At 44.1% G+C, this 27,881-nt stretch overlaps 1 protein-coding gene across 2 annotated transcripts; it reads left to right on the top strand.

Moving 5' to 3' along the window:
* Positions 1 to 291: 291 nt before the first annotated feature.
* Positions 292 to 27,881, top strand: TTLL6 (tubulin tyrosine ligase like 6). Of its 2 annotated transcripts, XM_081028657.1 has the most exons (13): positions 292 to 404; positions 544 to 674; positions 2,135 to 2,291; positions 3,318 to 3,461; positions 4,043 to 4,128; positions 9,105 to 9,330; positions 10,641 to 10,816; positions 12,372 to 12,560; positions 13,414 to 13,591; positions 14,539 to 14,823; positions 22,481 to 22,850; positions 23,316 to 23,569; positions 27,182 to 27,881. In XM_081028657.1, the coding sequence occupies exons 1-12, from the start codon at positions 384 to 386 to the stop codon at positions 23,522 to 23,524; spliced, it is 2,172 nt and encodes a 723-aa protein (XP_080884783.1). In that variant the 5' UTR covers positions 292 to 383; the 3' UTR covers positions 23,525 to 23,569; positions 27,182 to 27,881. The 2 variants fall into 2 exon arrangements, with proteins under 2 accessions (XP_080884783.1, XP_080884782.1); XM_081028656.1 differs by lacking the exon at positions 27,182 to 27,881 and having other exon boundaries at positions 23,316 to 24,779.

Here is a 27,881-nt window from a genome sequence, read left to right on the forward strand (position 1 = left end):
AGGAAAGCCAGAAGCCAACTTCCTGGCAAGGGGAGGCCAGGGCAGTTAAAACATTCATCCCAGATAAACTTCTGTGGGGATTTTTGGGCATATTCTTTATTGTTCAATAGCTTTCAATTCTCTGTGTTCCTTTCTTGGGAATGGTGTGTCTAGGCAGGAAAAGACGGCTTCTAGTTCCAAGGAGCCAAGGTGTCTTGCTTCGGTGCTTGGTCTGGGAGTACCTAGAAATGTAACCTCCCTCACTTCCCGGGCTAACCAGCCTTTCTTTCTCCAACTCCGTGGCAGTGCGTAGGGCTGCCCAACAGTATGGCCTTCGAGAGGGAGGGGAAAACGACGACTGGACTCTCTGTTGGACTGACTACTCGGTGTCACTGGAGCGGGTGATGGAAATGAAAAGTTACCAGGTATCTGAGTCAGAGCTGGTCCTCAGCATGTGTGGCATCTACCCCGTGGGGTCCCCACTGTCCCCTGAGGGGACCCCCTGAGGGGATCTTGTGGGCAATCGCATGTCCCCATGTTCATGAATTCTGGTTTCCTTCGTAGAAAATCAATCACTTCCCAGGGATGAGTGAAATCTGCCGCAAGGACTTGCTGGCCAGGAATATGAACCGCATGTTAAAGATGTTCCCTGAAGATTTCCACTTCTTCCCTAGGACCTGGTGTCTTCCTGCTGAGTGAGTGCCTACCTGTGCTCCCTTCTGCTCCTGATTCCCGGCTGCTACTTTCCCTTTCCACAGGATCTCCCATCTCTTCTGTTCAGGAAGAGAAGGGAGAAAGGGTATGGCCAAGGTTGAGGACACACAAAGCTCTGCCTATAAAATTAGATGACATTGAGGGGCTGGGTGCTTTGCAACCTGTGCCTGCAGTTAGAGTGAGAATTTGTTCTGACCCTGAAAGCTGTTGGTTTTGAACTTGTTCCAACCTTTTAACTGTGCAGTTTCTGAATTGTTAGGGACCATGAGTACTTTAGCAGGGAGTGAGGTAGTAGTTAATGCCCAGATTAGGAGCAGGGAGGAATGTCTGATCTCTGTCCGATGGTAGTGCCATGGATGACAGTCAGCCTTTCCCCATCTCTGGTCTCACTTTTTCCATCGTAAAACTGGACATCCATTCCTAGTACATAAAATACTCTGGATCACACCACCACGAAACAGGAGAAATGTGAGATGACATGAATATGACTTGGGTACAATCTGATGTTTGAGATGAGGTGAAGGGGACAGAGAAATGTTGCCATTAGAATTATACTCACATGGCAAGGGCCTCAGAGAAATCCTACTCTCCCCTCTTTGCCCAGTGCTTTCCCGAACCAAGAGCTCCAGGGTTCCCAGCCTTTCCTAGCTGTCTGGAGCAACTTTCAGGACTTAGCAGCAACTTGGAAGGAAATGTCTTTGCCATCATGTCAACAGGCGCCTCCAGATTTCATGGCCACTGAAGAACATTGCAGTTAAGTGACCTGCAGTGGTCACAAAGCTCCTTTGAGTTAAAATGCAAAACAAGAAATATAGCAAGACTGAGATTTATAATCCATTAAGTTGTTTTCTTTATTTCTTCCCACTATACTTTCTTCAAAGTTTGTTCAAAGATAGTCTTTGCCCTCTCACATTCTGGCCGAAGTGGAGATGTTACAGAGGAAAAGCTGAACCCAGGGCAGGGGAAGAAACAGATTGATCCAAGGTCACATCGCTTGGGTCTTGAGCCAGATTCAGATCTCCAAATCTATGTACAAACTCAGGAAGTCAAACTCCTTGGTCATGGCTAACTTTGTGGGGTGTGCAGCATATATCAGCACCTTGCCTGCATTACGTCATGTAGGAGATAGGTGTCATTATCCTCACAGTATAGACGATGGAATTGAGGCTGACAGAGGTCAGGTCTTTGCAAAGGGCTACACGGCTAGTAAGTGGGATTGCCTGGGTTCCAATCCAGACCTGAATTCCCTCCAAAGCCCACCCTCTCTCCACTGTGTGTGCTCTGCTGTCTCTTCTATGATCCGAGCTGTGGGTGTCTTTCAACTCCAGGGCTTTTGTCACATGAGATCATTTTTGTTGTTGTTGTGTTTTATAAAGAACTAGCCTTCCTTTTCACTGCTCCCCAACTAAAGGTGTATATCGTTCCCTCCTTGTTCTGGTAGCTGGGGAGATTTGCAGAACTACAGCAGGTCAAGAAAAAATAAGACATACATTTGTAAGCCGGATTCAGGCTCCCAAGGGAGAGGTATATTCATCACCCGGACGGTGAAAGAAATCAAGCCAGGGGAGGACATGATCTGTCAGCTCTATATTTCAAAGGTACTTCCTCGTTGTGATTATCGATTTGTCCCCACAGCGACCTCAGTCTCAAGCCCCACTGGACCAAATGTGAAATGAGGGGATGGAGGGCAAGGGTGGGGGTGAAGCCGAGTCCTGTCTTCTGCCTTGGATTTGTCAGCTCAAGCCTTCTGACCAGAGATGCCTGGGCCACAGTGTCCCTCGCCCTTGCACCTTTGTCAGTTGGTCTGGCCCTACCAGGCTGCTCTCTTGATTCTTCACACGACAGCTGGGAGGCCCCAGCTCATTTGGGACAGGGGAGTAGTCCTGGAGAGATAATGGTAAGGAGCTTTACTCCATGACTGGAGGTCAGAGGTCACAGTAGAGCCCATTGCTGGAAGGGAGCCCTCTAGAAGTGTGTGTGCAGGGGAAGCGTCAGCCAGCACTGCAGATCAGCATTGCAGGGAGAACTTTTACAGAACTGCACCAATAACATAGCCCTGGATGGTGACAGCACATTCTTTATCACAGGAGTTCTTTTTTTTTTTTTTTTTTTTTTTTTGGTCACCTGTGCTCTTGATTTTTATTGGTATCTTGGCCTTCAGAATTTTTCTTTTTTTTTAAAAATTTATTGGGGTGACATTTGTTAGTAAAATTACATAGATTTCAGGTGTACAATTCTGTATGACATCATCTATAAATCCCATTGTGTTCACCACCCAGAGTCAGTTCTCCTTCCATCACCATATATTTGATCCCCCTTACCCTCATCTTCCACCTGCCAGGATTTCTTAATGTCTTGTATAGTTGCCAGGAGATCTCTTGAAGATGGTTACTCATGCCATTTGACAGATCAGGAAACTGGGGCACAGTGTGGGTTAATGACTTCTACAAGGTCACATGGCAGGTCACGGAGCCCCAAACCCCTTCTCCTCCTCCCCAGCCCTGGCCAAATCTACACTGTGTAACACCAGGCAATGTTGGAGCTCATGCCAGATGGGGTGCTAATGATCTACAAGTCTGAATTTCTCCTCCAATGCTTGTGTGACTTCTGTTCTCTCCTCCCAGCCCTTTATCATCGATGGGTTCAAGTTTGACCTACGGGTTTATGTGTTGATGACATCCTGTGACCCTCTCAGGATTTTTGCATACAATGAAGGACTGGTCCGCTTTGCCACAACCTCTTACTCCCACCCTTGCACAGACAACCTGGTAAGCTCAGGGGACACGCTGCCTCCCCATCTTCCCTTAGCATGATTAAAAAAAAGAAAATCAACCCTAGTTAAATCCACATTCTCAAACATTGTGGATGTGGCTATCATTTGCTGAACACCTACTATGTGCCTTCCCAGGAGCCCTCAGAAATAGGGATTATCACCTCCCTTTTACAGAGAGTTAATGAAAACCCAGAGAGTATAAGACTTGTCCAAGGTCACAGAACTAGGAAGAGATCAGGCTGGGACTCGTGGCTACTTCTGTCTGACTGCAAAGCCAGTGCCACAGTTCCATGGTAAGAGGGGAGGCCTTGGGCAAACACTCCCTCTCCCCACACCCCCAGTCTTCTGAGGTGTCCCTCAGCAGGGCACTATCCACTCTCAGAAGGAATTGGAGTTTCTTATACTCCAAGCTGTAGGATCATTATTCTTATTTCCTCTGTCTTGCCAGTTTAAATAAGTCTGAAAGCTTCCCCTTTCTTCTCCGTCTCTAAGCCCCAGGGACCGTGGGAAGGCACAGAGAGGAAGTGGGAGGCCTGCCCTTCCTCCTGACCCCACACACTTGTGTCTCTTCCCCAGGATGATATCTGCATGCACCTGACTAATTATTCCATTAATAAGCACAGTTCCAATTTCATTCGAGATGCTCACTCTGGCAGCAAGAGGTAAGGAAGTGGCTTTACTTCTCTTCTCTTTCCCTGCCAGTCTCAGAGCTGCTCTCTGGGATTCTACCGAAACCCTGCCAGTCCCCATCTGTGTTTCCATCTTGGATCACATGGTCTCAGGAAGTGTTTCTTTGCCTCTAAACCCAGAACAGACTCCTTAGTCTCTGCCCTCAGGCTGTTAATCATTAAAAGAGGGCCACATCGTAAACCCTAGGAGGATGGGAGGAGGACAGATAAACATGAACTATTTCCCTGGCAGGATACACACACACACAGACCAAAACATTCTTGTTACAGTTGGCCCTTCTGACATTTCCAAACCAACAGATATTTATTGATTGCTGGTCTGCCTTGGGAAAAGGATATGCCAGTCAATTGTTCCTAAGCTTGTGTTTCCCTGGGGTGTTGCTCCAACAGAGATTCTCAAATGATGTGTCATGAGGCCTGGTGTGACATGACATGTGGCTAGCTGGCTTTAAGATTCTCCAGAAGAAGGAGGAAAAATGAGAGGAATGCATGAGTATCTTCCCATGCATGTTATCATCTAATCCTGTCTCATCTGAGTTTTAAGAAAAAGGAGGGCTTAAGAATGTGAACATGACCAGGCAAAGGGGAAAGAAAAAGGAAATATTTATGGAGGCCTCTTGTGTGTTGGGGCCCACGCTGGATGATTTGTGTGCATTTTTTTAAATTGAATTTTCAGAACACTATGGCAGAAGCATTATAATCTAAATTTGTAGGGGGAGAACTATGAATTAGGTGCCATCTCCATTTTACAGATGAGGAAACTGAGTCTCAGAGAGGTTAAGTAAGTTGCTCAAGGTCACACAGCTATAAATGCTAGAGCAGATGAGAAGGTAGATCTGTCAGACTCCAAGGCCCATGCTCCTTCTGCACCAGGCTTCAAAGGACTGATAAACAGGCAATCTGTTTGGCTTCAGAGCATCAGAGAGGCCCGGGAAATTTCACGAACTCCCTCAGTGGCAGAGCTCCAAAAAACAAATGGAAAATCACTAGATTAAACCTACTTGAAGGGGACATGTTGGGCTGGGTGGAAGCGACCTCGCCTTTCAGAAAGCACCAGCCACCCGTCTTGCCTGAAGCTCTCCCACCTTGTCTCCCCACCTGCACTGAGGGCATCAGCAGAGACTCCTGTGCCGTTGCATGTGGAGCTTCAGTGCTCAGTGAGGCCTGACTTCCAGTCCCGCTCTGACTTTTGGTAGCTGAGTCAGCTTGGGCAAGTGCCTTCATCTCTCCAAGTCTCCATTTCTTCTTGGTCTGTAAAATGAGGGTGATAGGACGCCCTACCCTGCCCTGCCGTACCCTCCTCACATCCCACTTACCGTGAGCCTCGAGTGACCCATGATAGCAGCGTGGACAGTGCTTGTGATTCATGTTATTTTTCCTTAGTCTAAGGGTGTGTGATTGAAGGGCCCTCATTTCCCTCCTCTTAGGAGAACTGACACTCCAACAACAGGCTTGCGGCCCTCAGGCTGTGAGGGAGAGGGTATCATGGAGGACTAAGGTGAGGGTGTGCAGTATTGCTCTGCTGCCCTTCATTCCCCCTCTCTCCGGCCTCTTCCTTCTCCTCACCCCTCTCTCACCCAAGGTCTGGCCTCACCCCTCTGTTCCTCTCCATGCACCTTCTCTGCTGGAGCAGTCATCTGCTCCCCTGGTCTCCACCCTGCCCTTGCTTGTCTAAGCCTGTATCCCCTGAGCTCCAGGCCCGTCTCTCCTCGGCTGCATCTGGACATCTCCCTGTTGTCTCCGACCTAGCTTTTCCCGACATGGCTGTGTTCTGTCTCCTCGCTTCCACCTCAGCGTGCCAAACTGGTTCCCCTGCCCAACTCCCCCATTTCTACTTTCTAATTGGTAGGATTAGACTTTGGTGTCATCTTGGATGTTTCCTTTTCCATCGAGTCATTGAATCCTGAACATTCCTCCTTCAAATGTCCCGGCATCCCTTGCCACTAGGCGCAGACCTCACTTCGGCCTCAGACCTGATGGCTCCATCGGCCTCCTCGCTCTTCTCCTTAGCTCCAGACACCTCTGCTTACCTTCTCTGTACCCCTTTTTTAAATTTATTTTTATTTTTTGTCATTTTATTAAAATGACATAATAAAATAGGAATCCTGGCTGGCCAGCCTCACAGAGATGTCTTAAGGACCAACTGAGATGATGGGTGTGAATGGGCTTCAAAAACAATAATCCCCATGCAAGTGGAGGCTGTTATTATCAGGCGTCCCATACAGTCATTGCGTCCACTCTCAGAACCAGTGTGGCTCCCAGGTGCCTAGAGCACCAGGTTCAAACTCCTTTGCTCAACCGAGTATAATTTGATTGACCAGATCGCACTTTCCACTATTACTACTACACTAGTAGTCAACATTTCTTTCTCTCTCTTTTTTTTTAAAGTCATTTATTTATTTATTTATTAAGGAGGGTGCAGCTCACAGTGGCCCATGTGGGGATCGAACAGGCAACCTTGATGTTATTAGCACCACCCTCTAACCAGCTGAGCTGACCTGCCACCCCAACATTTCATTTGTTGAATACATGTTATATGCCAGGTACTGCTCTAAGAAATTTATATACCTCAACCCAGTTAATCCTTACAACAGCAATATATTATGAGCATCCCGATTTTGCATATTAGGAAACAGGTGTAAAAAGGTTAAGGTTCCCCAAGGTTGTGCAGCTAGGAAGTGGTAGAGCTGGAATGAAAACTCCTGAGCCCATGCCCTTAACCACTAGCAAACACTGCCTGTTCTATTCGCTCCATGGTGTTCTTCCAGGACACTCTTGCTCATACTCGACATATATGCCTCTCTCATTCCCGCCTCTTGGCCTTTGTTCAGCTCCAAACGAAAATATGGGAGAGCATCTGTGAAGGCCCTTCTGTCTTACTAAGCTTCCACGTTGCCTTCTCTGACCTGGTTCTGGATTTTGGTCCAGCCAAATAACCACTGTAGTGTGGGCGAAACCCATCTTCTCTGTGGGCCTCTGTTTTCTCACTTATCAGATGAGAGCAGTGGGTTCCACCTCTAAGGACAAGCCTGTGGAATCTGAGTCTAACCACCCACTGTGACCTTTCCATCTCTGGACTCCCACCACCCTTGTGGTCAACATCAGCCAGAGCTGATAACTGCTCTTTGCTCAGTGCGCATGTTTGTCTAGTGTCACCTGTTGTACCTAAGCCCCTTAAAGGTTAGACTGGTACGCTGGCCTTCTGGGTACTTCCTATGTTGCCAGGCGGAGTCCTCCTTTCCTTCTCTCCCTCCCTTTTCTTTTCACCTTTTTTCTTCTTTCTCTTCCCCATCTTTTGAGACAATCTACTTTTCATACTGACTACTTCACCTGTCCCCAACTCCCTTCTCCCCAGCCTGAGGCCAACTGTGTCCCTGGTCAATCCCTCACCAGGCTGCAAACTCAGGAGGAGTAGCGGAGGAGAAGACAAAAACCTGGATACCTGGAAGGCCTCTGGGGCAGAGACCAGGTCCTCTTTATCTCTCAGGGTGCCTGGCACTTACTGGTGTAGTAAATTGAATTGACTAACCACTGGACATTATGAAATAATTTACACAATATATACTCATTGTGGTATTCCTGAGTCATCACAAAGAGGTTATGTTATGATTCACAATGTCTGTTATAAGAAGGGAAGGAAGTATATTATCTACTTTGGGAAATTTTATTTCCCAGTTTGACAGTTTAAATACATTTTTTTTTTTTTTTGCACTTGAAAGGATTGGCCTCAAGCAATCTGGAAAATTCATTTATGTACAACACTCTATTCCCTGACGATGGCAGGTAGAGGATATGGGCCTCGATATTAACTGTCTTTATATAAATGCATCCTTGGTTGTTTCATATGTGTGTTGACTTCCCAAAAAGTCCTTAGGCTTCCCATGACAAAGGTGGTATTTTCTTGGGATCCCCTCCCTGACTGAGCTTTGCATGCACAGCAGGCCCTTGAAATGTGCATTGGCTAGCCTACCCCACATCCTCCTTTTTTGACTATACTGGCTGGGGTCTAGTGAGCTCTTTGAACTCAGTGAGCCATGTCTCTTGTCTTCTCATTCCCCTCTGCTCTTCACTCCCCACCTCTACTCCTCCCATTTTTCCACTTCCCACTTCAACTCTCTGTGCACACACGTCTGCATGTGAAGGGGTAGTTGTCTGTCCCATCGATGCCTCTGGACCTGTTGGATTCTCCTTCTCTCTGTCCTGCCAGCACGGAGCTGCCTGGGGCATCCCTTCAGGTGTTTCCTCATGAACGTCTTCCCATGGGGTAGACATCCTCTGATCTCTGTGACAGGGTTACCAGCCCTCAACTGGCCGCAAGTGAGGGGTTTCCTGGGATGTTGGGCTTTCAGTTCTAAAATCTGGACTATCCTGGTTTGCCTGAGGCAGTTTGTAACCCTATCTGTGGAAGAGCCCTGGGGCTGCCTTTGCCCTGTGGGTAGTCCGAAAACGAAATTTCTGTGTCTTTAGTGTCCCCAGAATCCTCTGAGATGGCTGAGGTGGACCTCAGGTAGTGCTGTTCTTAAAAGGCTCCCTGAATACTTCTGATAAACACCAAAGGCTGAGAAATTGCCACCAAAGCAAAACCGTGATGTAGGATGTTGGTTTTTATTTTTTAAGTTCATCCATTAAACTTTCTACTCAGGATGTTCAGTCCCAGCCACAGCCCATGAGTGTTTTCTGGGTCACAGTGAAAGTGCCCAGGCAGGTCTTAGCATGTCATTATGTTTGTGGCCACTCCAGGGTTGTGGACGCTTGAGGAGTGTGGCCCCATGGCTCCCACAGGCCCCTCCTGAGCTGACACAGCCCTGATGTCACCCCAGCTCCTGTATGTCCATCCCTACTGGCTCAGGGGCTTTATCTCCTCCAGAAGTTCCTGGTTTACAGTATGCCATAGGCTTAAGGGACCAGAGGTGGGCCGCCCTGACTTATGGCCTATGGTTCCCCTCCAGGAAGCTCTCCACCTTCAACATGTACATGGAGAGCCATGGCTACAACGTGGAGCAGATATGGAGAGATATCGAGGATGTCATCATCAAGACAATCATCTCGGCCCACCCCATCGTCAAGCACAACTACCACACCTGCTTCCCCAGCCACACGCTCAACAGCGCCTGCTTTGAAATCCTGGGCTTTGACATTTTGTTGGACCACAAACTCAAGCCCTGGCTGTTGGAGGTAGGAAGGTTGGGGTGAGGGGTGAAAACTGGCCTCATTACGGCCAGCCGGCTCCAGGCTCATCTCCCCCCCCTCAGCTATCTCAGTTTCACCTTCCTGCGCCCATTCCTGTCTGGTGCTTGCTGCCTGGGTTTTCTCCCTTAGCTAAGAAGTGGCCACCAGAGGGGGGTAGACGTCCGGGAATTAGAGAATTCCTGGTGCCTTTTTGAGGTCCACCCAGACTTGGAAACTCTGATCTCAGGCACAGAGCGATTCTAAAGACAGGTCTACCTTTTGTAACAGAGTCATCTCCCATAAAGGGGGTATTCTTCATCAAACCTGGGTTGACAATGTTCAAGGTCAGATGGGAGCTGCCAGGCCTGGCTCTCAGGAGCCTGGACCACTCAGTTCCAAGCACCAACAGAGAATGGCCTGCTGTTTATGGCGACAGGAATGGGTAGGGAGACACTCAGTGACTTTCCTGCCTCCCCCAGACCCATGGGTGTTGGGAAGAGGAGGAAGAGAAGTTTCTGGGTGGCTGTCTGTCTTCTGGATTGAACTTGTGCCCAGCAGCGCTTTCAAGCAGCCATTTAGTATGCACACAGGGAACGGGGGTATGGGTGTGGGTGGGGTGTAAGTCAGAAGTACTAGTGCCAGCTGCCAATGACACAGAGTCAGCCTTCAGAATGAAGAACCCAGAATTATAGATCAGATTCCTGGGACCTTGCCTTTCCTCCATTCCCAGTCCTGTTCCCGTGTGTGGGTGCTTCCCCCTCCCCCACTGTTTGGAGCTCTTACCGAAGAGCAGAATTAGCCACCAGAAGCAAGCCTTTAGAAACTGCTAGAAGGTTTCAAATGTCACATAGTGCCTCTGAACAATATGGACTTTTCTGTAAGCAGGAATGAATCCCCTCTCTCCTCCCACTTGCCTTCCCCCCAAACCCCAGGCAGGATCCTGAATGCACTACTTCTTTCTACTCCCTACCTTCCCGACTGGCCCTTTGGACTGCCCCCTTCCATTTGCTCTATGGAATGCACAGTGTACGTGAGAGAACACACACACCACATGGAGGGGAAAACAAAGATAAGGGACTTTCTGATGCTTCTTAAGAAGAATGGGCTAAAATAAAAGCTAGTTAAACTAGAAGGGGTTCTACTTCCTCCTTCCCTCACTGTGGCTCCAGTACAGACCTTCTCTCCCCCTCCCTTCCACTCATCTTGGTAGCCAGGGCGCCAAGGTGGGCTCAGGTAGCTCCCTGGAGGTGGCCTTTTGGTCTCTCCCTGCTTTCACTCTGGCCAGTCCAGCCCCAGCTGCTGTCTTGCCCTCACAGGTCAACCACTCCCCCAGCTTCTCCACCGACTTCTGGTTAGATAAAGAGGTGAAGGACAGTCTGCTTTATGAGACCTTGGTTCTGATCAACCTGGGAAGCTGTGACAAGAAGAAAGTCTTGGAGGAGGAGAGGCAACGGGGGCGGTTCCTGCAGCAATGTCATTCTCGGGAGACCAGGTACAATAGGGTCTCCTGCCCCCCGTAGGACCCCATTCTTTATGATGTCTCTGCTCCCAATAAGACTGGTCTGTCCTGGTCCAAATTACGACTTGACAGCCGACTAGTTATGTGACCTTTATGTCACCTTTCTGAGCCTCAGTGTTCTTTCTGTGAAATGGAGCTAATGATACATAAGGTTGATTGGGGAGATTAAATGTAATAATGTATATAAAAGGCCTGGCACTTTATAATTTGTGTTGGAGACTATTTAGAACCTTGCCTGTAGTTGGTGGAGAGAGGGGTCCATTCTTACAAATGATAATCCTACTTGGAAAGTTAGTTTGCATTTGCAGAATGTGGCAGTTTGAACAGTTTTACTGTGAATATTCCTTTGTTCCTAAAAACAGAAGATTTAAATTATAGATATAACAATATACAATGGATATGAGATTATTAATATCAATGAATATTCCAGAATCACCAATACCATTCCTTTATTTTTACAAAATGAAAGATGTGCCTGTCCTATCTTTGCTGTGTTGGCGCGAGCTAATGTGTTTCTGCTCTCTCCTGGGCAACATTTACCTTTTACCAGAGGCCTTCTGCAGAGTGAGTCTAGTATCAGAAGACCCGGAACCTGGTCAAGGAGATGCCTGTGTTGCTTTTCAGATCCCACTGTGGCCTCTGCCCTCCTCATGAGCAGAGCCAGCCTGGTCCTTCCAGATTAAACTTCTGGAACTGGGGCAATAGCATCTATGTTTGGATGGCACTGTGTTTCTCAGAGCACTTTCATGTGTACTATCTTCCTTGTAAGGAGCCTGATAGGCAGGTAGTGTGGGGTGTTGTATGGTCCCATTTTTGGAGCTAAGGAGACCAAGACTCTGGACTTTTAAGTGGCAGGTCTGGACCCACAGCCCAGGGGCTATGTGGTGGGATTCCAGGGTGCCTTCCACTGTGCCAGCTTTCTCTAAACTCCTAGAGGAGGAGGTAGCGTCAGTCAGGGAGCGGCCAGAGACCTCTGAATTATTCTCCTTATCATGACATAGCCACTGATAGCTCAGTGGCTCTTGGTTTCTCTGCTATAAAAGGGGCTTATCATTTCTCCCTCCCTGAATTCTGTCTCCTGAGGGGGCTGTGAAGAAGAATGAGATCATCACAGCTCATAAAAGCTCATCAAGCTCATCCAAAAAGCCCTCACATTTAGCAAAACACAAGCTGTCATTCTCCAGAGAAGAGTAATAGGGGCTGTGATTGGGAAGGTGGCAACAGTCTTTCTCATCAAAACGAAGCCACAAGGGAAAAGGTTTTTACTTGTAATAGGAGAGAATTTGGTGAGCTGTCGAAAGACTATTCTAACCAGCTCATAGTGCATTGTGACACTGGCTATCCCGGAAGGGCTAGAATCTCCTCTCAGGGAAACACTTAGGAAATGCTGATTGATCACTGTTTTGTGCAAGGTCATTACCTGGCCCTAGATGTCTTCCAGCTTGGCTTCCAGCTTGGCTTCCAGCTTAATTCCCTTCCAGGAATTAAGTCATGTCCCATTGCAGCCCTGTGTTCTGCTTCCCAACAGGATGGAGGAAGTCAAGGGTTTTCAGGCCATGCGTCTAGAGAAAACTGAGAAGTATGAGAAGGAAAATTGTGGAGGATTCCACCTGATTTATCCCAGTCTGAATTTGGAAAAGTATGAGAAGTTTTTCCAGGACAACAATTCCCTCTTCCAGAATACAGTTACCTCCAGGGCGCGGGAGGCGTGTGCCCGGTAGGCAGACACCCTCGTGGTGGGCAGGGTGTTGGGAGGATTGTGCTTGACTTGCTGGGTAATTGGCCTGGGACCACGAGGAAGGTCTCTGAGCTTCATTCCCCAACCTTGAAGTTGCCAGGGGAACATTTGCTTTAGTCTCACAAGGACCAGGAATCATAAGATTCCCTGGCATGGGTATAGATGTGTGGCTGTTTCTAGAAGCTCACCCCTGAGACAGGCTTCCCCACTCCAGAATGCCAAGTCCCTCAGAGCTGCCTTCTGGATTCATGCAGGTATAAAAACTAAGAGCTATAAGGGACTCATCCCATCCAGTCCAATCCCCTACCCACCACCTCATTTTATGGAAGGAGAAGGCAGAGCAGACATCATACAGCAGATAGTGACAAGAGAGGGACCAGAGCCCCTGGCTCCTGACTCATGTGACTGCGTTATTTTCACTACGTCACTGGCCAGAGAGGCCCAGGATATGAAGTGGTTCCATGTGGGAGCCCCTGACTTTGGCCTCCTGTGAGACCCTGTTCTAAGCACCTGCCATGTATGCCATCTGGCCTACTAGGAGGTGAGGTGAGAGGTAGGGTTGTGGGGAGTGGAGTGGAGTTCTCTTCTTGCGCCTCTCTCCTTGGATACTATTCTCCAGACTGGGAATGGTAGGGCTGGAGGGATGACTCTCCTCCACCTCCTGCTCTGTGACCTTCAGTCCCTTGTGCAGACTGGACCTGCTGGGGGAAGGAAGGTGGAGCACTCCGCTCTTTGCTCAGTCTTGTCCACCCCTCAAGAAGAATCACATTTAGGGATGGGTTAGGCAGCCCATCCCTACCCTACATGACACTCACTGTTCCTCAATGGGCAGGCAACTGATCCAGGAGCTGAGACTAAAACAGGAGAAAAAATCCTTCCAAACTAAAGAGAAGAAGGTAGAGATGCAGGGGGAATCGGCAGGCGAGCAAGCAAGAGGCAAGAGCTCGAAGAGCTGGCAACAGACACAACGGCAGAAATACAAGGCAGCTACCACCCACGCCTCCAAACAAGTAAACTGGGAAGGGAGGGGAGCATATGTACCCAGCACCCTTCCCCGGCTGGGGCCAATCCGTGGGGGGATGCTGAGGAGACCACTACTCAGAGCCCAGACACACTGAAGGAAGGGGGCTGCCTGGAGGGCTGGGCCACAGGAGGGGCAGCCCAGAAGTCCCAAGGAGCCCAGCGTCCTTCAGAGGATCCCTCCATTCAGGCAGAGAGGATTCTCACTTGTCTGTCCTTCTTGCCTCCTCTAGTGGGAGTTAGCAGCTGGGAGGCTGAACACAAGGGAGTGGGCTCCCGGACTGCATGTACTCATTGTGCCCACCTCTGGTTTGGAGTGGAACACTCCCTTCCATCAGGCCAGGGGCACAGCTGAGAGAGAAGGCCACAGGGAAGAGCTTCTGGGAGGCAGGACCCTCAGAACATTACACAGGGTGACTGACCACAGCTGGGTTCTCCCAGCCTGCTCTCTGCTCAATGTGTGGACCAGTTTCCGGCTATGGGCCACTGTCCTGTGATCTGAATCTTTGGATTCCCCCTTCTCTGCCTAGTTCTCTCTTCTGGCTCAGTGGAAAGATTCAATTGACTTTTTAGTCCATCTCCTTTTTCTCAAAGACTTACTTGAAGTAACAGGATTAGAGCAGTGTTTTCTTTTGTTTGTTTTAATAACTTTGTTAGGGTCATGAACTATTTGAGACTCTGATCAAAGCAATGGAATCTCTTGCCATAAATGATACAATTTTAGAACCGCAGTTTTACGTGGCTCAAAGACCCCATGAAACCATCCGCAAGCTCTCTAGGAGTCCCTGCACCCCAAGTTAAGAGCCTCAGATTAGAGAGACTTTGATACCAATTGCTTTCCTTCTCCTTATCTCTACTGCACCTACCTTTGGGTGCAGGTGAATCTGGAAGTGGACAGAGTTCCCATGGACTGTGTGTTTGGTTTCCTCCTTCCCAGCACCTTCAGCCATTGACATTAGTGTCCCACACACCTGACTTACTCTTGAGTGTCAGAGATGCAAAGAAAAATGAGACAGACAGCAGCCTCGACCAGGAGATCGCCAATGAGGAGGAGGATGGCCCTGCTCTGCCTAAGCTTCCATCTCTGAGGCATTACTGCTCTGTACCCGACCTGAGGAATTCAAGCCTTCTCTGCTGCTCCAGGCAGAAGCTCAGTAAACTCATCTCCAGAATCAAGGCAGTCACGTCTGCCTCTGCAGTGAACATAGTCACCGGCACGCTGGTAAGTGGAGTGTTCTACCTCCCAGAGGGCCGAGCTCGGGGTAGTGGTGGGGGCTTTGCTTTCTGATCCCTTCTTTGCCCCTGACTTGCTATGGCCCTTTGAGTAAGCCACTTAACCTCCCTGGGCCTCAATTTCCCCACTTGTGAAGGCCAAGTTACAGAATGGCATAGCTGCTAGGAGTAGAGACCTATACTTTTAGGGCTTTTAGAAAGGCCACCTTATGCATCCCCTCTTTTTACACAGGGTACCACCTATTGTATTAGTTTCTTAGGGCTGCCGTAACAAATTACCACAAACTTGGTGGCTTAAAACAAAAATTGATTCTCTCAAGTTCTGGAGGTTAGAAGTTTGAAAACAAGGTGTCAGCGTGGCCATGCTCCATTTGAAGGCTCTCCAGAGAAGATCCTTCCTTGCTTCTTGCTAGATTCTGGTGGCTGCAGGCAATCCTTGGTTCCTTGGCTTGTGGCAGCATAACTCCAATCCCTGCCTCTGTCGCCACATGGATTTCTTCCTTATGTTTCTCCTCTGTGTATCTTTACATGGTCTTCTTTAAGGATACCAGTCATTAGATTTAAGGGCTCATCCTAATCCAGTATGACCTCATTTTTAAGTTGACTAATTATATCTGGAAGTAACCTATTTCTAAATAAGGTCACATTCTGAGGTTGTGGGGGTAGAATATGGGGAGGGGGACACTATTAAACCCAGTACTGCACCTAAACAGTGTTTCTCAAACTCCATTGATGGATGGACACCATTTGAAGTAAAGAAAACTTATAGACTTAAATTATTTTTATAAATCCATACAAGCATAAAACCAAGTACAAAATCTCTATACTTAAAAAAGTTCTTAAGCACCTACAAAACCAAACCTAAACAAATACAAATAAAATTCACGTCAAAAATATTAATGTAATGTGACAGTGATGTGCTGTTTTTACAGAAACTAAGTTGCCACGTGAATGTGGTCCTGGCAGCTCCAGCACAGGTTCTTTAGTGTTCATTGTAGTTAGGCCCACTACTGGAAAATCAAGTGCAGTATAGAGTAGTGCAATGATTTTAATATTCCTAACCATAGCCCACAATAGAAATCCATTTTATTTCACGGTCCATCATGTACATACACAACTAGGAAAAAATTTCTAAAACGGTGCTTAGCCATACTAAATATGGTGATTCATTTGATATTTTTTGTTTTGTGCTATGCTGTTCTGTTCTTTTAAAATATCAGTTACAACCTGCTAAATTAATTTCATGACCGACTAGTAGGTTTACAACCCATAATTTGATAAACACCTTTAAGAAAGTATGATTTCGAGCTTCATGACGTTGAATTTGGCAACGATTTCTTGGAAACGACACCAAAATACTGGCAACAAAAGCAAAACTAGGTAAGTGAGAATACATCAAACTTAACAGAGTGAAAAGGCAACCTGTGGCATGGGAAAAGATATTTACAAACCGTACGTCTGATAAGGGGTTAGTCTCCAAAACATATAAAAAACTCTTACAACTCTACAACCAAATAACACAATTAAAAAATGAGCAAAGGTCTTAGACAATTCTCCAAAGTGAAATCAGCCAGTCAAGAAAAAGACAAATACTCTATGATTCCATTTATATGAAGAATCTAGAGTAGTCAAACTCTAAGAAACAGAAAGTAGAATGGAGGTTGCTAGGGTCTTCAGGGACGTAAAAAGTGGAGTTGTTTAATGAGTATAGAATTTCAATTTTGCAAGTTAAAAAGGTTCTAGAAATCTGTTGCACAACAATGTATGTATATATAGTTGACATTACTGTACACTAAAAAATGGTTAAGATGGTAAATTTTTCATTATGTGTTTTTTTAAACACACACACACACACATACACAAGTAAAGGGTATGCTTTGGGGATCTGGCTGCCTCTGTTTGGATCCTAGAGTCTCCTTTTATTATATATATATATGACTTCCATCAAGTCATTTTAATCTCAGTAACTAGAGTTTCCCTATCTGAAAAAATGGGAGTACCTACCACTGGATTACTATGAAGATTAAATGAAAGGATCCATGAAAATGTTTATAGAGTAGTGTCTGATACACAGGACGCAAGTAAGCATCAGCTATTTGAATATTACTGCTACTTCTTAAGACTGCCTTTGTTCTTTTCTCAGTAACCTAAGACTTAAAGCAGTACTACTTAATTGTGAAGAGATTTAAAAAAATAAAACAGGAACATTTTATTATTTTTTTCCTTTTTTGAATTTCATGTGCAGAGGGTTGATTTAATCAAAATTCTTGGTTCAGGCTGTTGTATCATACTTGGTTCATTCGAAGCCTTTGCCTGTTTTATTTAGTTACTTTTCCTTTTTCCCTATGCTCACCTCCCATTCTCCTATCCACCATCTTTTGTTAGTATGTTTTTCCTTGCAAAGTAGAGATTTTTAACATACATGCATTTAAAATTTATGTAAGTGTGATTTGGTTATTTATCTCATTCCATGTCGTATTTTTTCTTGTTGAACCCCAGTTTTTCTTTACTTTTTAAAAAATGAAATTTACATGCACTGAAATGCTCAAATGTTAACTGTACAATTCTGACAAATAAACATCCCTGTGTAACCCATAGCCCTATCACAATACACAACTTTCTGATATTCCAAAAAGTTCCCTCCTGTCCTTTCCCAGGCAATTGTCTCCCCCTGCCTCCTAGGTCCCTCCTGGAGACATCCACTGTCCTGACTCTGACTCTTTTTTTAACCTTAGATTAGTTTTGCCTATTCTAGAATTTTGTGTAAAGGGAATAATGTAGTTTATATTCTGTTGTGTCTGGCTTGTTTAGCTCAGCATTACATCTGTGAGATTCATTCATGTTGTTGGGTATATCATTAGTTTGGTCTTATTTATTTATGAATTGTATTCTCTTGTGCAAATGTATTGCAGTTTGTTTATAATTCTCCTGTTGGTGGATATTTATGTTGTTCCCAGTTTTTATTTTTTTTATTGTTATTGGGATTAAAGCTCTTATGAACATTCCTATATAAGTCTTTTTGTGGAAATATGTTTTCATTTCTCCTAAATAATTACCTACGAGAAGAATTTCTGGGTCAAAGGGTAGATCTATGTATAATTTTATAAGAGACTCCAAAATCTTTATTTAAAGTGATTGTGTCATTGTACCGTTCAGCCAACAATGAATGAGAGTCCAGCGGTTCCATCTTTGTCAACATTTGGTGTTATCTGACTTTTAAAGTTTTGTCACTCTAATGGGTGTGTTGTGATTTCGTGGTTTTAATTTGCATTTCCCTGATGATTAACTATGTTGAGCACCTTTTCAACTGCTTATTGGTCATTCATATATCCTTCTTTGCTGAGAGTCTATTCAAGTTTTTGCCTCCTGCCCTTTGAAAAATGGCATTATTTTTTACTATTGAGTTGCAGGAATTCTTTATATATTCTGGAAATCTGCCTATTCTTATTCTCTGTAGTGTCCTTTGATTAGTGAAAAATTTAATTTTGATGAAGCTTATCAATTTTTCTTTTATGGTTATTACTTTCTGTGTTTTATCTAAGAAATTTTCATGCACTCCCAGGCCACAAAGATATTTTCCTAGGATTTTTTAAAAAACTTAATGGCTTTAGCGTTGTGTGTAGGTCCATGATCCATTTTAAATTAATTTTTGAGTATGCTAGGTGATGGGAAGCTGGGTTTGTTTTCCCCATATATATATCTAGTTCCAAAACTATTTGTCGAAAAGACTTTCCTTTTTCATTGAATTGCTTTGGTGCCTTATAAATTCTAGTACGTTTTTTCATTGTTGGTGAAGTTTAGGATTTTCATCATAATCAATTATGTTATCTTCAAATAAAGATGTTTTATTTCTTTCTTTCCACTTTTTTATGCCTTTTATTTCTTTTTCTTGATTTATTGAACTGTCTAGGATTTCTAATATAATGCTGAATAGGAGTGGAGAGTGTAGACATACTTGCCCTGTTTCCAGTCTTAGAAGGGAAACATTCAACCTTTTACCATTAAGTATGATGTTAGCTGTAGAGTCTTTGTATGTGTCCTTTATCAGTTTGAATAAGTTTATTTCTATTTATAACTTGCTGAGAGTTTCTTAAAATCATTACTGTATATCAAATTTTGTTAAGTGCTTTTTTGGTATCAGTTGATAGAATCATATGGTTTTTCTACATTAGATGATTAATATAGTAGATTACGTACACTGCTTTTTGAATATTGAGCCAGCCTTGCATTCGTGGATTAAATGCCACTTAGCTGTGGTGTGTTATTCTTTTTACACATTGCTGGATTCAATTTTCTTAATGTTTTGTTGAGGATTTTTGTCTGTTTATAAGAGATATTGGTCTGTAGTTTTCTTTTCTTCATCAGTCTTTGCTATCAGGTAATGTTGACTCTATAAAATAAATTGGGAAGTGTTCCCTCCTCTTTTGTTTTCTGGAAGAGATTGTGTAGAATTGTAATTATTTCTTATTTAAATATTTTGTAGAGTACTCCAGTAAAACTATCTGGACCTGAAGATTTTTTTTTGGAACATTTAAAGCTATAAATTCAATTTCTTTAACAGTTATGTATTTTATTTTGAGTGAGTTTTGGTGGGTTTTGGTGTTTGAGGTATTGGTCAATTTTATATAAGTTGTTGGATTTATGTATGAAAAGTTGTTTATAATAGTCCCCTATTATCCTTTTAACGTCTGCAGAGTCTGTAGTGAGACTCTCTGTTGTATTTCTGATATTGGAAATTTGTTTATTCTTTCACTTTTTTTTTTCCTTTGTAACTATTGCTAGTGGTTTATCAATGTATTGATTTTTTTCAAAGAACTGAGTTTTGGTTTCATTGTTTTTTTCTCTATTATTTTCCTGTTTTGGATTTCATTGTTTTACTCTTTATTAATTAATGCTTTCCTTCTGCTTGCTTTGGACTTACTGTATTTTTTTTTCTAGTTTCTTAAGGAGGAAGCTTACATTACAGATTACAACCTTTTCTAATATAAATATTTAATGCTGTAAATTTCTCTCAGCACTGCTTTAACAACATACCACAATTTTGATAAATCGTGTTTTCATTCAGTCCAAAGTGTTTTCTAATTTTACTTGAGATTTCCTTTATTACCTGTTTTTTTAAGTGTAACACATTTAGAAGTGTGTTAATTTATAATTGTTTGGATATTTTCTTGTTACTGATTTCTACTTTAATTCCCTGTGGTCAGAGAACATACTTTGTATGATTCCAGTTTTTTTAAATTTGTTAAAGTTTATGTTATGATCCAGGATATGGTCTCTTTTGGAGGCTATCCCATGTACACTCCAAAAGAATGTGTATTTTGCTGTTCGTGGGTCGTGGGTCAATTAGATCTATTTGGTTGATGATGTTGTTCAGGTCTTCTGTGTCCTTATTAATGTTCTGTGTACTGGTTCTACCAATTACCGAGAGAGAAATGTTAAAATCTCCAACATAGTTGTGAATTTGTCCTTTTATTTCTCCTTTTATTTCTAGCAACTTTTTCTCCATGTAGTTTGAAGCTTTGTTATAAGGTACATACACATTTAGGATTGCTATGTCTTGGCATATTGACCCTTTTATCATAATGCGATGTCATATCTCTCTTACTCTACTCCTTTTGTTCTGAAGTCTATCTTGCGGATATTCATAGAGCCACTCCAGCTTTCTTTTGATTAGTGTTTGCATGGTAGATCTTTTCCCATTAGTGATCTATTCTTTACTTCAGTTCTGAAAGTTTTTGGTAAGCTGTTTATGGGCAGAGTTGCACATAGGCAGCTCAGGGGTGATCCCAGGAATTCATAATCTACTGAGTCATGTTCCCAAATTCCTTCCTTTTCATAGTCTCTGTGGTACTTTCTGGTTCCCCAAGCCTCTCTATTTCAGTTTTACTGTCAGTAAGCTGAGGTTTTATTTACCTGCTTTGTGACACTCTTCTGCGACTATACCTACTTCCAGGGCCAAGTGGCCGGAAGTCATAGACAGAATAAGTATTAGGGGGTCACTCTGTCCTCTTGGGACCACAGCTCTTTCACTTGGAGAGGAAGTTTCCCCTCCCTCAGAGATTTAGGTTTCTTAGGCCCTGCTGTTGATTCTGTTGCTACCACTGCTGCCACCACCTCAGGATTTCATGGAGATGAGGCTCAAGAGAGTGGAGAAAAGAAGGGTAAAGAAAAGAAGGTCTTTGAGCCAAAACTATAGGGTTATTTTATTTATGTATTTATGTATTTATTTATTTATCTATTATCTGATATAATTTCTCCTTCACCTGAAAAACTCCCTTTAGTATTTATTATAATGCACATCTATCTGCTGGTGAATTTGTTATAATGAACATCTGTCTGCTGGTGATGAATTTCTGGTTTTATTTATCTGAAAATACCTTTATTTAGCTTTTCTTTTTAAATAAATTTTATTGGGGAATATTGGGGAACAGTGTGTTTCTCCAGGGCCCATCTGTTCCAAGTCATTGTCCTTCACTCTAGTTGTGGAGGGCGCAGCTCAGCTCCAAGTCCAGTCACTGTTTTTTTTTTTTTTTTAGTTTTATTTTATTTTATTTTATTTATTTATTTTTTTATTTTATTTTTTTTTACATTCCTCACACCGTGAACCTCCCTCCCCCCATCCACCACCACCCCGACCTCACACCGAGCCATCACATTATACACATAAAATTATAGTTGGCATTCATTAATGTCCAGCCTCTGGTGTACAATGCCATGACCAGGCATCCACAGCATCCCTGAGGTGGTCTCCCAAACAGGACACATGTCCATCGGACACCCAACAAAATCCCCAAACACTATTGAATAAGTTCCCCAAAGTAATTCTCAAAAAACCCCTGAGGCCATCCTGTGGTCACCAGCCGCTCCCCAATCCCTTCACCCTTCCCCCATCCCCAACCCCCTCCCCTCCGCCCATCTAACAACTCGTTTTTTTGTGTCCCCAAAACTGTTTCTGATTAGTTCATACACATATTCTTTTCTTTAGATTTCGCATATAAGTGAGATCATATGGTACTTGTCTTTCTCTTTCTGACTTATTTCACTTAACATAATGTTCTCTAGATCCATCCATGTTGTTGCAAATGATAAGATTTCTTTTTTCTTTATGGCTGGGTAATACTCCATTGTATAAATGTACCACAGCTTCTTAATCCAGTCATCGACCGATGGGCATTTCGGTTGTTTCCATATCTTGGCTATTGTGTAAAGTGCTGCAATAAACATAGGAGTGCATACAGATTTTTGAATTGGAGTTTTGGATTTCTCCGGGTAGATGCCTAGGAGTCCAGTCACTGTTTTCATTCTTTAGTTGCAGGGGGCTCAGCTCACCATCCCATGCAGGAATTGAACTGGCAACCTTGTTGTTAAAAGCTCGTGCTCTAACCAGCTGAGCCATCCGGCCGCCCCTCCAGAAGCTCAGCGACAGCTCGCTGTCTTCAATCTAGTTGTGGAGGGCACAGCTCACTGGCCCATGTTCAGAGCTCGCTGTTGTTTAGAGTTCATGCTCTAACCAACGGGCCACCTCAGACCTAATATTTCTTGCTACTGATGAACTCAGCTCTTAATCTGCTTGTTTAAATCAAGAGTGGCATAGGAAGGACTTCTTTGCTTTCCACAGTCTCATTTTGGACTATTTTCTCTTCCAGCCCTTGAGTTCAGTAGAAACCTCTCCAGAATCCACCACTCAGGTCTCAGACTCCCCTGAGTCTCTGCTGAGCATGACCATGATGACCAGCTTTGAATGTAGTAGCCCAGAACTGAACAGGATGGTCTCCTCTAAATGCAAGCAGCAGCAGTACGACCAGCACCTCATCCAGGAGAAAATACCAAAAATTTCTCTGCCTACAAAATCCCAGCACTTCTTGGGGCATCTGAACCCAAGCTGGACTTCACTAAAGAATAACATGAAGAGACAGCATCTGCTATCAGAGCTAGTCACCAAAATTCGACTGAAGGAGAAGTTCTCCTTATTCCCAGATACCTACAACCCGAAGCTGGTGTTGAGTCACCAGTCACGTGAGTGCCACTGTCTACAGGGATGACCCAAGAGCTTAGGCGATGTAATAACCAACAGAACCAGTGCTAATCTTTGAGGAGCACCCATTCTGAAAGAGGGAGTGCATCCTCTGTCCTCAGGGAGACCCTGGCCTGATGGTGGAGACATAGTCCATGTTCTTAGGAAGTCCCTAGTCTTATTGGGAAGACAAGAAAGATGAAAATAGAATGCTATGTCTAAGTACCCTCTTCAGCATTTCCCCGTTCTCATTCAGATGTGGCCTCTTCTGCTGAGTGTGTACCAGTTGGGGGCATTAAGTATGAAGATGTAGGGAAGAGAAACTGTTTGGAGAGAAGGAATCATGGCTGATTCTGATTCAAGATCAGATTTAGACTAGGGGACCCTAGAAGGAGGTGACCTTTGCCAGGAATTTGTGCTGAGTTCAGCAGCACAAATTGATCATGCCAATGATTTTGCCTTTGCAGAAAACTCCTCCCTGCCCAGAAGCCGAAGCTCTGGTGAGAAGAGGCCACTGGATGTGTCCCCCCTCCTCCACTTGCAGAGTTCTCACAGCCATAATGTTTCTCTGAGGGATCTGCTGGTGGTTGCCACTCCAGCCCGATTGGACCCGAGGCCTGGAAGACGCCATACAGGTGCTATGAGGGACCTGTGTATACAGGATCAGGAAGCATAAAGTCACTGCCTGATCTCTGGCCAAAAAGGATGTGAGAGGCAGTAGGTAGGCCCACCCATAATCCCTTTATGTACCTGGTGCATTGGCAGGTACTATATGTGTATATTTTTGGAATGTCAGGTAGGTAGGTAGATGCATGATAGATTGATAAAGACAAACAAGTAAGTAGACAATTAAGACTAACGTCAGTCAAAATGTGACATCCCCCCACCCCATGCAATGTATATTTCTGCTATGACTGATCCATTCCCGCTGCTTTAAGTACACTTTGCCTTGTCTTTCACTGATGGCTAAAATTGAGACAGTTACCATGCCAGTCTCAGAAGTAGGATAATATCACCTATGAGGGGTTGATTTCTATACCTTCCAACTGTGCCAGCTTGGCCTAGGTCCAGGTCACTTGCCCCAAAACCTGGCCCTGTAATGGACCAAACAAGTAGGAGTGTATCCTGAGAATATCTGTAAACAAAGACCTTTAAGCTTTGATTCCACTGTGAGAAAGGACCAAAGCGAGCAAGGAGCTTTCTGTCAGATTTTTCATGTTTCTGAAGGAAGGTGGTACATAAAAACTTAGGAGAACTCTACAACAAAGCATTGTGTATAGTAGAGGGGTTCGTGCTGCTTGGCTGCCTATAGAAGAAGGCTATACATTTAAATCATCTCCCTTAGTCATGCCTCGTAAAGCAGACTGTGACGAGACAATCTGATCTGGCCCCTTTATGACCAGTAGCTCACATTGCAGAAGGACTGTTCAGTGAACATCGGCCCATAGGCAACACTTTGGGTGCAGATAAAAATGCATATTCCAGGGCCTACTCCCAGAAATTCTGATTCAGCAGGTCTTAGTGGGAGGCCCCAAAATCTGCTTTTTTAAGAAGCCGCCCTAAGTGATTCTGATGGTCCTCTCAGTTTTTCTTGGAGAAAAACTGGGCCTGGTGTTTCCCAAACTTTCCTGATGCTATGACTCATATAGGGGTCATTGTTAAGCCTATAGTTTCCTAGGCAACACCTCTGGAAATTCTGACACAAGAGGTTTGGGATAAGGCCCTGGCAATCTGTCTTTTGACTAAGTATCTCAGGTATGGTAGAGAGGACCATCCTATGTCTAGACCCAGGCTCAGGTGGAGGAACCTGTGACAGCCAGGCATGACCTGTGAGTCCCAATCCTTACAATGGGGGTGGGCTCAAGCCCACCTCCACTATCTTTGGTTCATCATTTTCTGGTACTAGAATTTTAAGTAAAGGTATGGTTATTTATTGATATTTATGCTCTCACTTTTTTTTAAAAAAAAGAGGGATGAGACAGCAGATTACAGTGAAAGCTTTTATTCAATATGACTATTAGAATGAAGTTATAATGATCAGAAGTCACACAAAGGGAAGAGGCAATCATATTAAAACGGTGTGATAAAGTACATCCTGCACTGACCATTGAATTTAGCTCTAGGCCTCTTAGCAGAAAAGGCCAAACAGCATTCTGTTTTGGTCCTTTTTATTTCCCCAATCAGAATAGATATTCCCTTAAGGACATGGACTATGTCTCAATCATCAGACTGGAGTCTTTTTGAGATCAGGGGCCTCATTTCCCACCTCTCATCTCTCAGACTGGGTGCTCTCCAAAGATTAGGACTGGTTCTGTTGGTAACTTCATCCCCTAAGCTCTTGGCTCATCGCTGTATATCCTGGCACTCACGTGTCTGGTTACGCAGCAGTAGCTTCTGGTTGTAGAGAGCTGGGAACAAAAAGAGATTCTCCCTCAATTGAACTTTGGTGAGTAGCTCTGATAGCAGATGCTGCTTCTTCACGTTATTCTTTAGCAAAGTCCAGTGTGGGTTCAGACTCCCCAAGAAGCTCTGGGATTTTGTAGGCAGAGAAGGTTGTGATATTTTCTCCTAAATGAGTGAAGATAAGTTTCCTCATCTAGTAAATAGATAGTTCTTTTGGAGAGACTTCTTTCCCTGGCTCTGATTTCCAAGAGTAGTTTGTTATGTGGTCATTTGTCTATTGTAGACTTTTACTCCCATAGTGGATGATGGCTGAAGGCACTGACGTGTTTTTTAAATGAATATTAGTAATGATAATAGTTACCCTTTTTTGGTAGCCTACTATATAGGTGCCAACATTCTTTTAAATATATAGTTAATCTAATTTAATTCCAATCACAACTGTGCACTTTAGAAAAGAAAAAAACAGAGGCTCAAAGAGCATAAAGCTTAACATTCAGGAGGTCCCACAGCTTTTCCGTGGCAGAGCAAGGCTCTAAGTCAAGTGTTCCTGATTCCCAAGCTCTAAAAGCCATGCTATTTTTCTTTCGAATGGCATTTTAAATATTAGTCTTTAGTTAGAACTGAGGGCATAATAAATGGCTCTTCAGTGAAGACATTTCTGCAGGTAGCAGAGATGGCCAAGACCAAGCAGGGCCTCTTAGAATAGGATCACCAGAGATCAGAGCTGGCCCTTTGCTTTCAGATCAAATAATGACTTTTAAAATTTCCAACTAATCCCTCAAAGGACTGACACATACACGGCAAACTCACAAAGGTCTAATTATATGCAGCAGAATGTCTATCAATGCACTGATTTACAAATGGAGCAGGATGTAGTGTGAGAATAGGGTCTCTGCATAATAAATAATGGTTGAATGAAAGAAGGAAAGAGTGGAGCAGAGGTTCAAATGGATCAGGGGCTTTCTTGGTAGGTATTATAATAATACCGTCCACACATCATGTTTACGCACCATATCTCATGTAATTCTCAGGTCAATGCTGTAAGGTTGGCAAGGTAACATTATTATCCTCAAGTTGCAGATGAAGAGAATCAAGGTTTGCGGACATTAAATGACTTGCCCAACCTCATACAAAGGATGGGCTCTGGGCAAATAGCCCAGTGTTTCTTCTCTTTACCACTCTGCCATGAGCTTAAGGGCAGTCTGACCCATGTGAGGAATGGAACTCTCACAAATTCTTCCATTTTTCTTATTAAATCACTATCATGTCATCATTCTTCCTTCAATCCATTTTCACAGTGGGTCAGTCAATGAACCCAAGGTTCCAGATCTGTCAACACTTGAGTTTTGGAGGAGAAATAGCCCATATTATAGGATTTTAAGGAGTTTAAAAACTTGCTAACGTGGGGTGCCTGGCACCCTACTGAATAAATGGAAGTTTTAATGATGATGGTGATGATGATGATGATGATACTGTTCTGATGGTGATAAGTTCAGCATGGACTGGATCAAGACATACTTGCTTTTGGTACATTAAGAGCTTTGCATATATTATCTGAATCCTCAAAGAAACTCTATGTGGTTAGTACTATCGTTTTTTTTCTTTTTCAAATGAGGAAACCAAGGTTAGAGAGGTTAAGTAACTTGCCCGAGGACACAGGTAATACGAGCTCCTAAGCCTATGCTCTTAACCACGACCACTTAATATCTCTGGCCAACCATCTTGGCTGCTCTTAAATGATCCATATCAAATATTGGGGCTGTAGGGATGCAGGAAGATGAATGTTGCGTAGGTAAAATAAAGTTTCTGTGTCTGTGAATGTGAATCACCTGAGTACCTCCTGACCCACTAGATAGGAATGGTGATGACATGAATATTCTAGAGGCCATTTAAAGGAAAAACCTAAGAAAATTTCTTTTTTTTTTTCCAGAATCAGACTGGATCTCTGCCATTTTTTCCCTTTCTACTCTCTTCTTCCAATGTCTACAGTGCCCATAGAATCAATTGAAAGTTTTATTTTCTCATCTAGATGTCCTGATCTTCTAGTTTTCTCCTATTAACACCAATGAGGCCGACAGCTTTGCCTTTTGTGTCCTCCCAGTTAGCTTCCTGTGTGGTAGGACCATGACTTTTGGGATTATTGGCGCTGCTCCAGGATACACCCTAGTTTCCCCAAGTAATGGCATTCCTCTAGGTTCCTCACACGACACCATCATCTAGAACACTCCCCCAGATAGAGCAATGTGAGGAGAGGAGTGTTTCAGAGAAGGACTCACAAGTTCTAGGAATCCAAAGTCCTCAGTCCACCACTAGGCTGATGTCAGTTGGTCTTCAACCCCAAAGAGAAAAGGCAGAGAAAGGGCTAAGCATGGTGGAGAGCTCAGAGCCCTGAGGAAGGGAATTGGGGCCGTTGTAACCACCAGGTAAAGACCAGACCTCCTTCCATCCCAGCCACCTCTGTGCCCAAACATCTTCCTGCTACCACCCTTACCAGCCTAACTCAGCCTCATCAGGGAAGACAGAGCTGAGGCAAGAGTACCCAGGCTGCAGGTGTTTCTCCATCGACATGCAGAAACGATGCATTTTCTCTCAAGTGTACATTGGTAAAATAAATTGCCATACTCGATGCC

The sequence above is a fragment of the Rhinolophus hipposideros genome (assembly GCF_964194185.1).
Source record: "Rhinolophus hipposideros genome assembly, chromosome: 20".
Classification (NCBI taxonomy): domain Eukaryota; kingdom Metazoa; phylum Chordata; class Mammalia; order Chiroptera; family Rhinolophidae; genus Rhinolophus; species Rhinolophus hipposideros.

What these genes read in the sequence shown, in the direction of transcription:
- TTLL6 (XM_081028657.1), top strand. Translation starts at nt 384, where the DNA reads ATGGAAATGAAAAGTTACCAG. An exon ending in GCTCACTCTGGCAGCAAGAG is followed by an intron (nt 4,129 to 9,104) that starts GTAAGGAAGTGG and finishes GTTCCCCTCCAG; the next exon opens with GAAGCTCTCCACCTTCAACA. An exon ending in TGTCATTCTCGGGAGACCAG is followed by an intron (nt 10,817 to 12,371) that starts GTACAATAGGGT and finishes GCTTCCCAACAG; the next exon opens with GATGGAGGAAGTCAAGGGTT.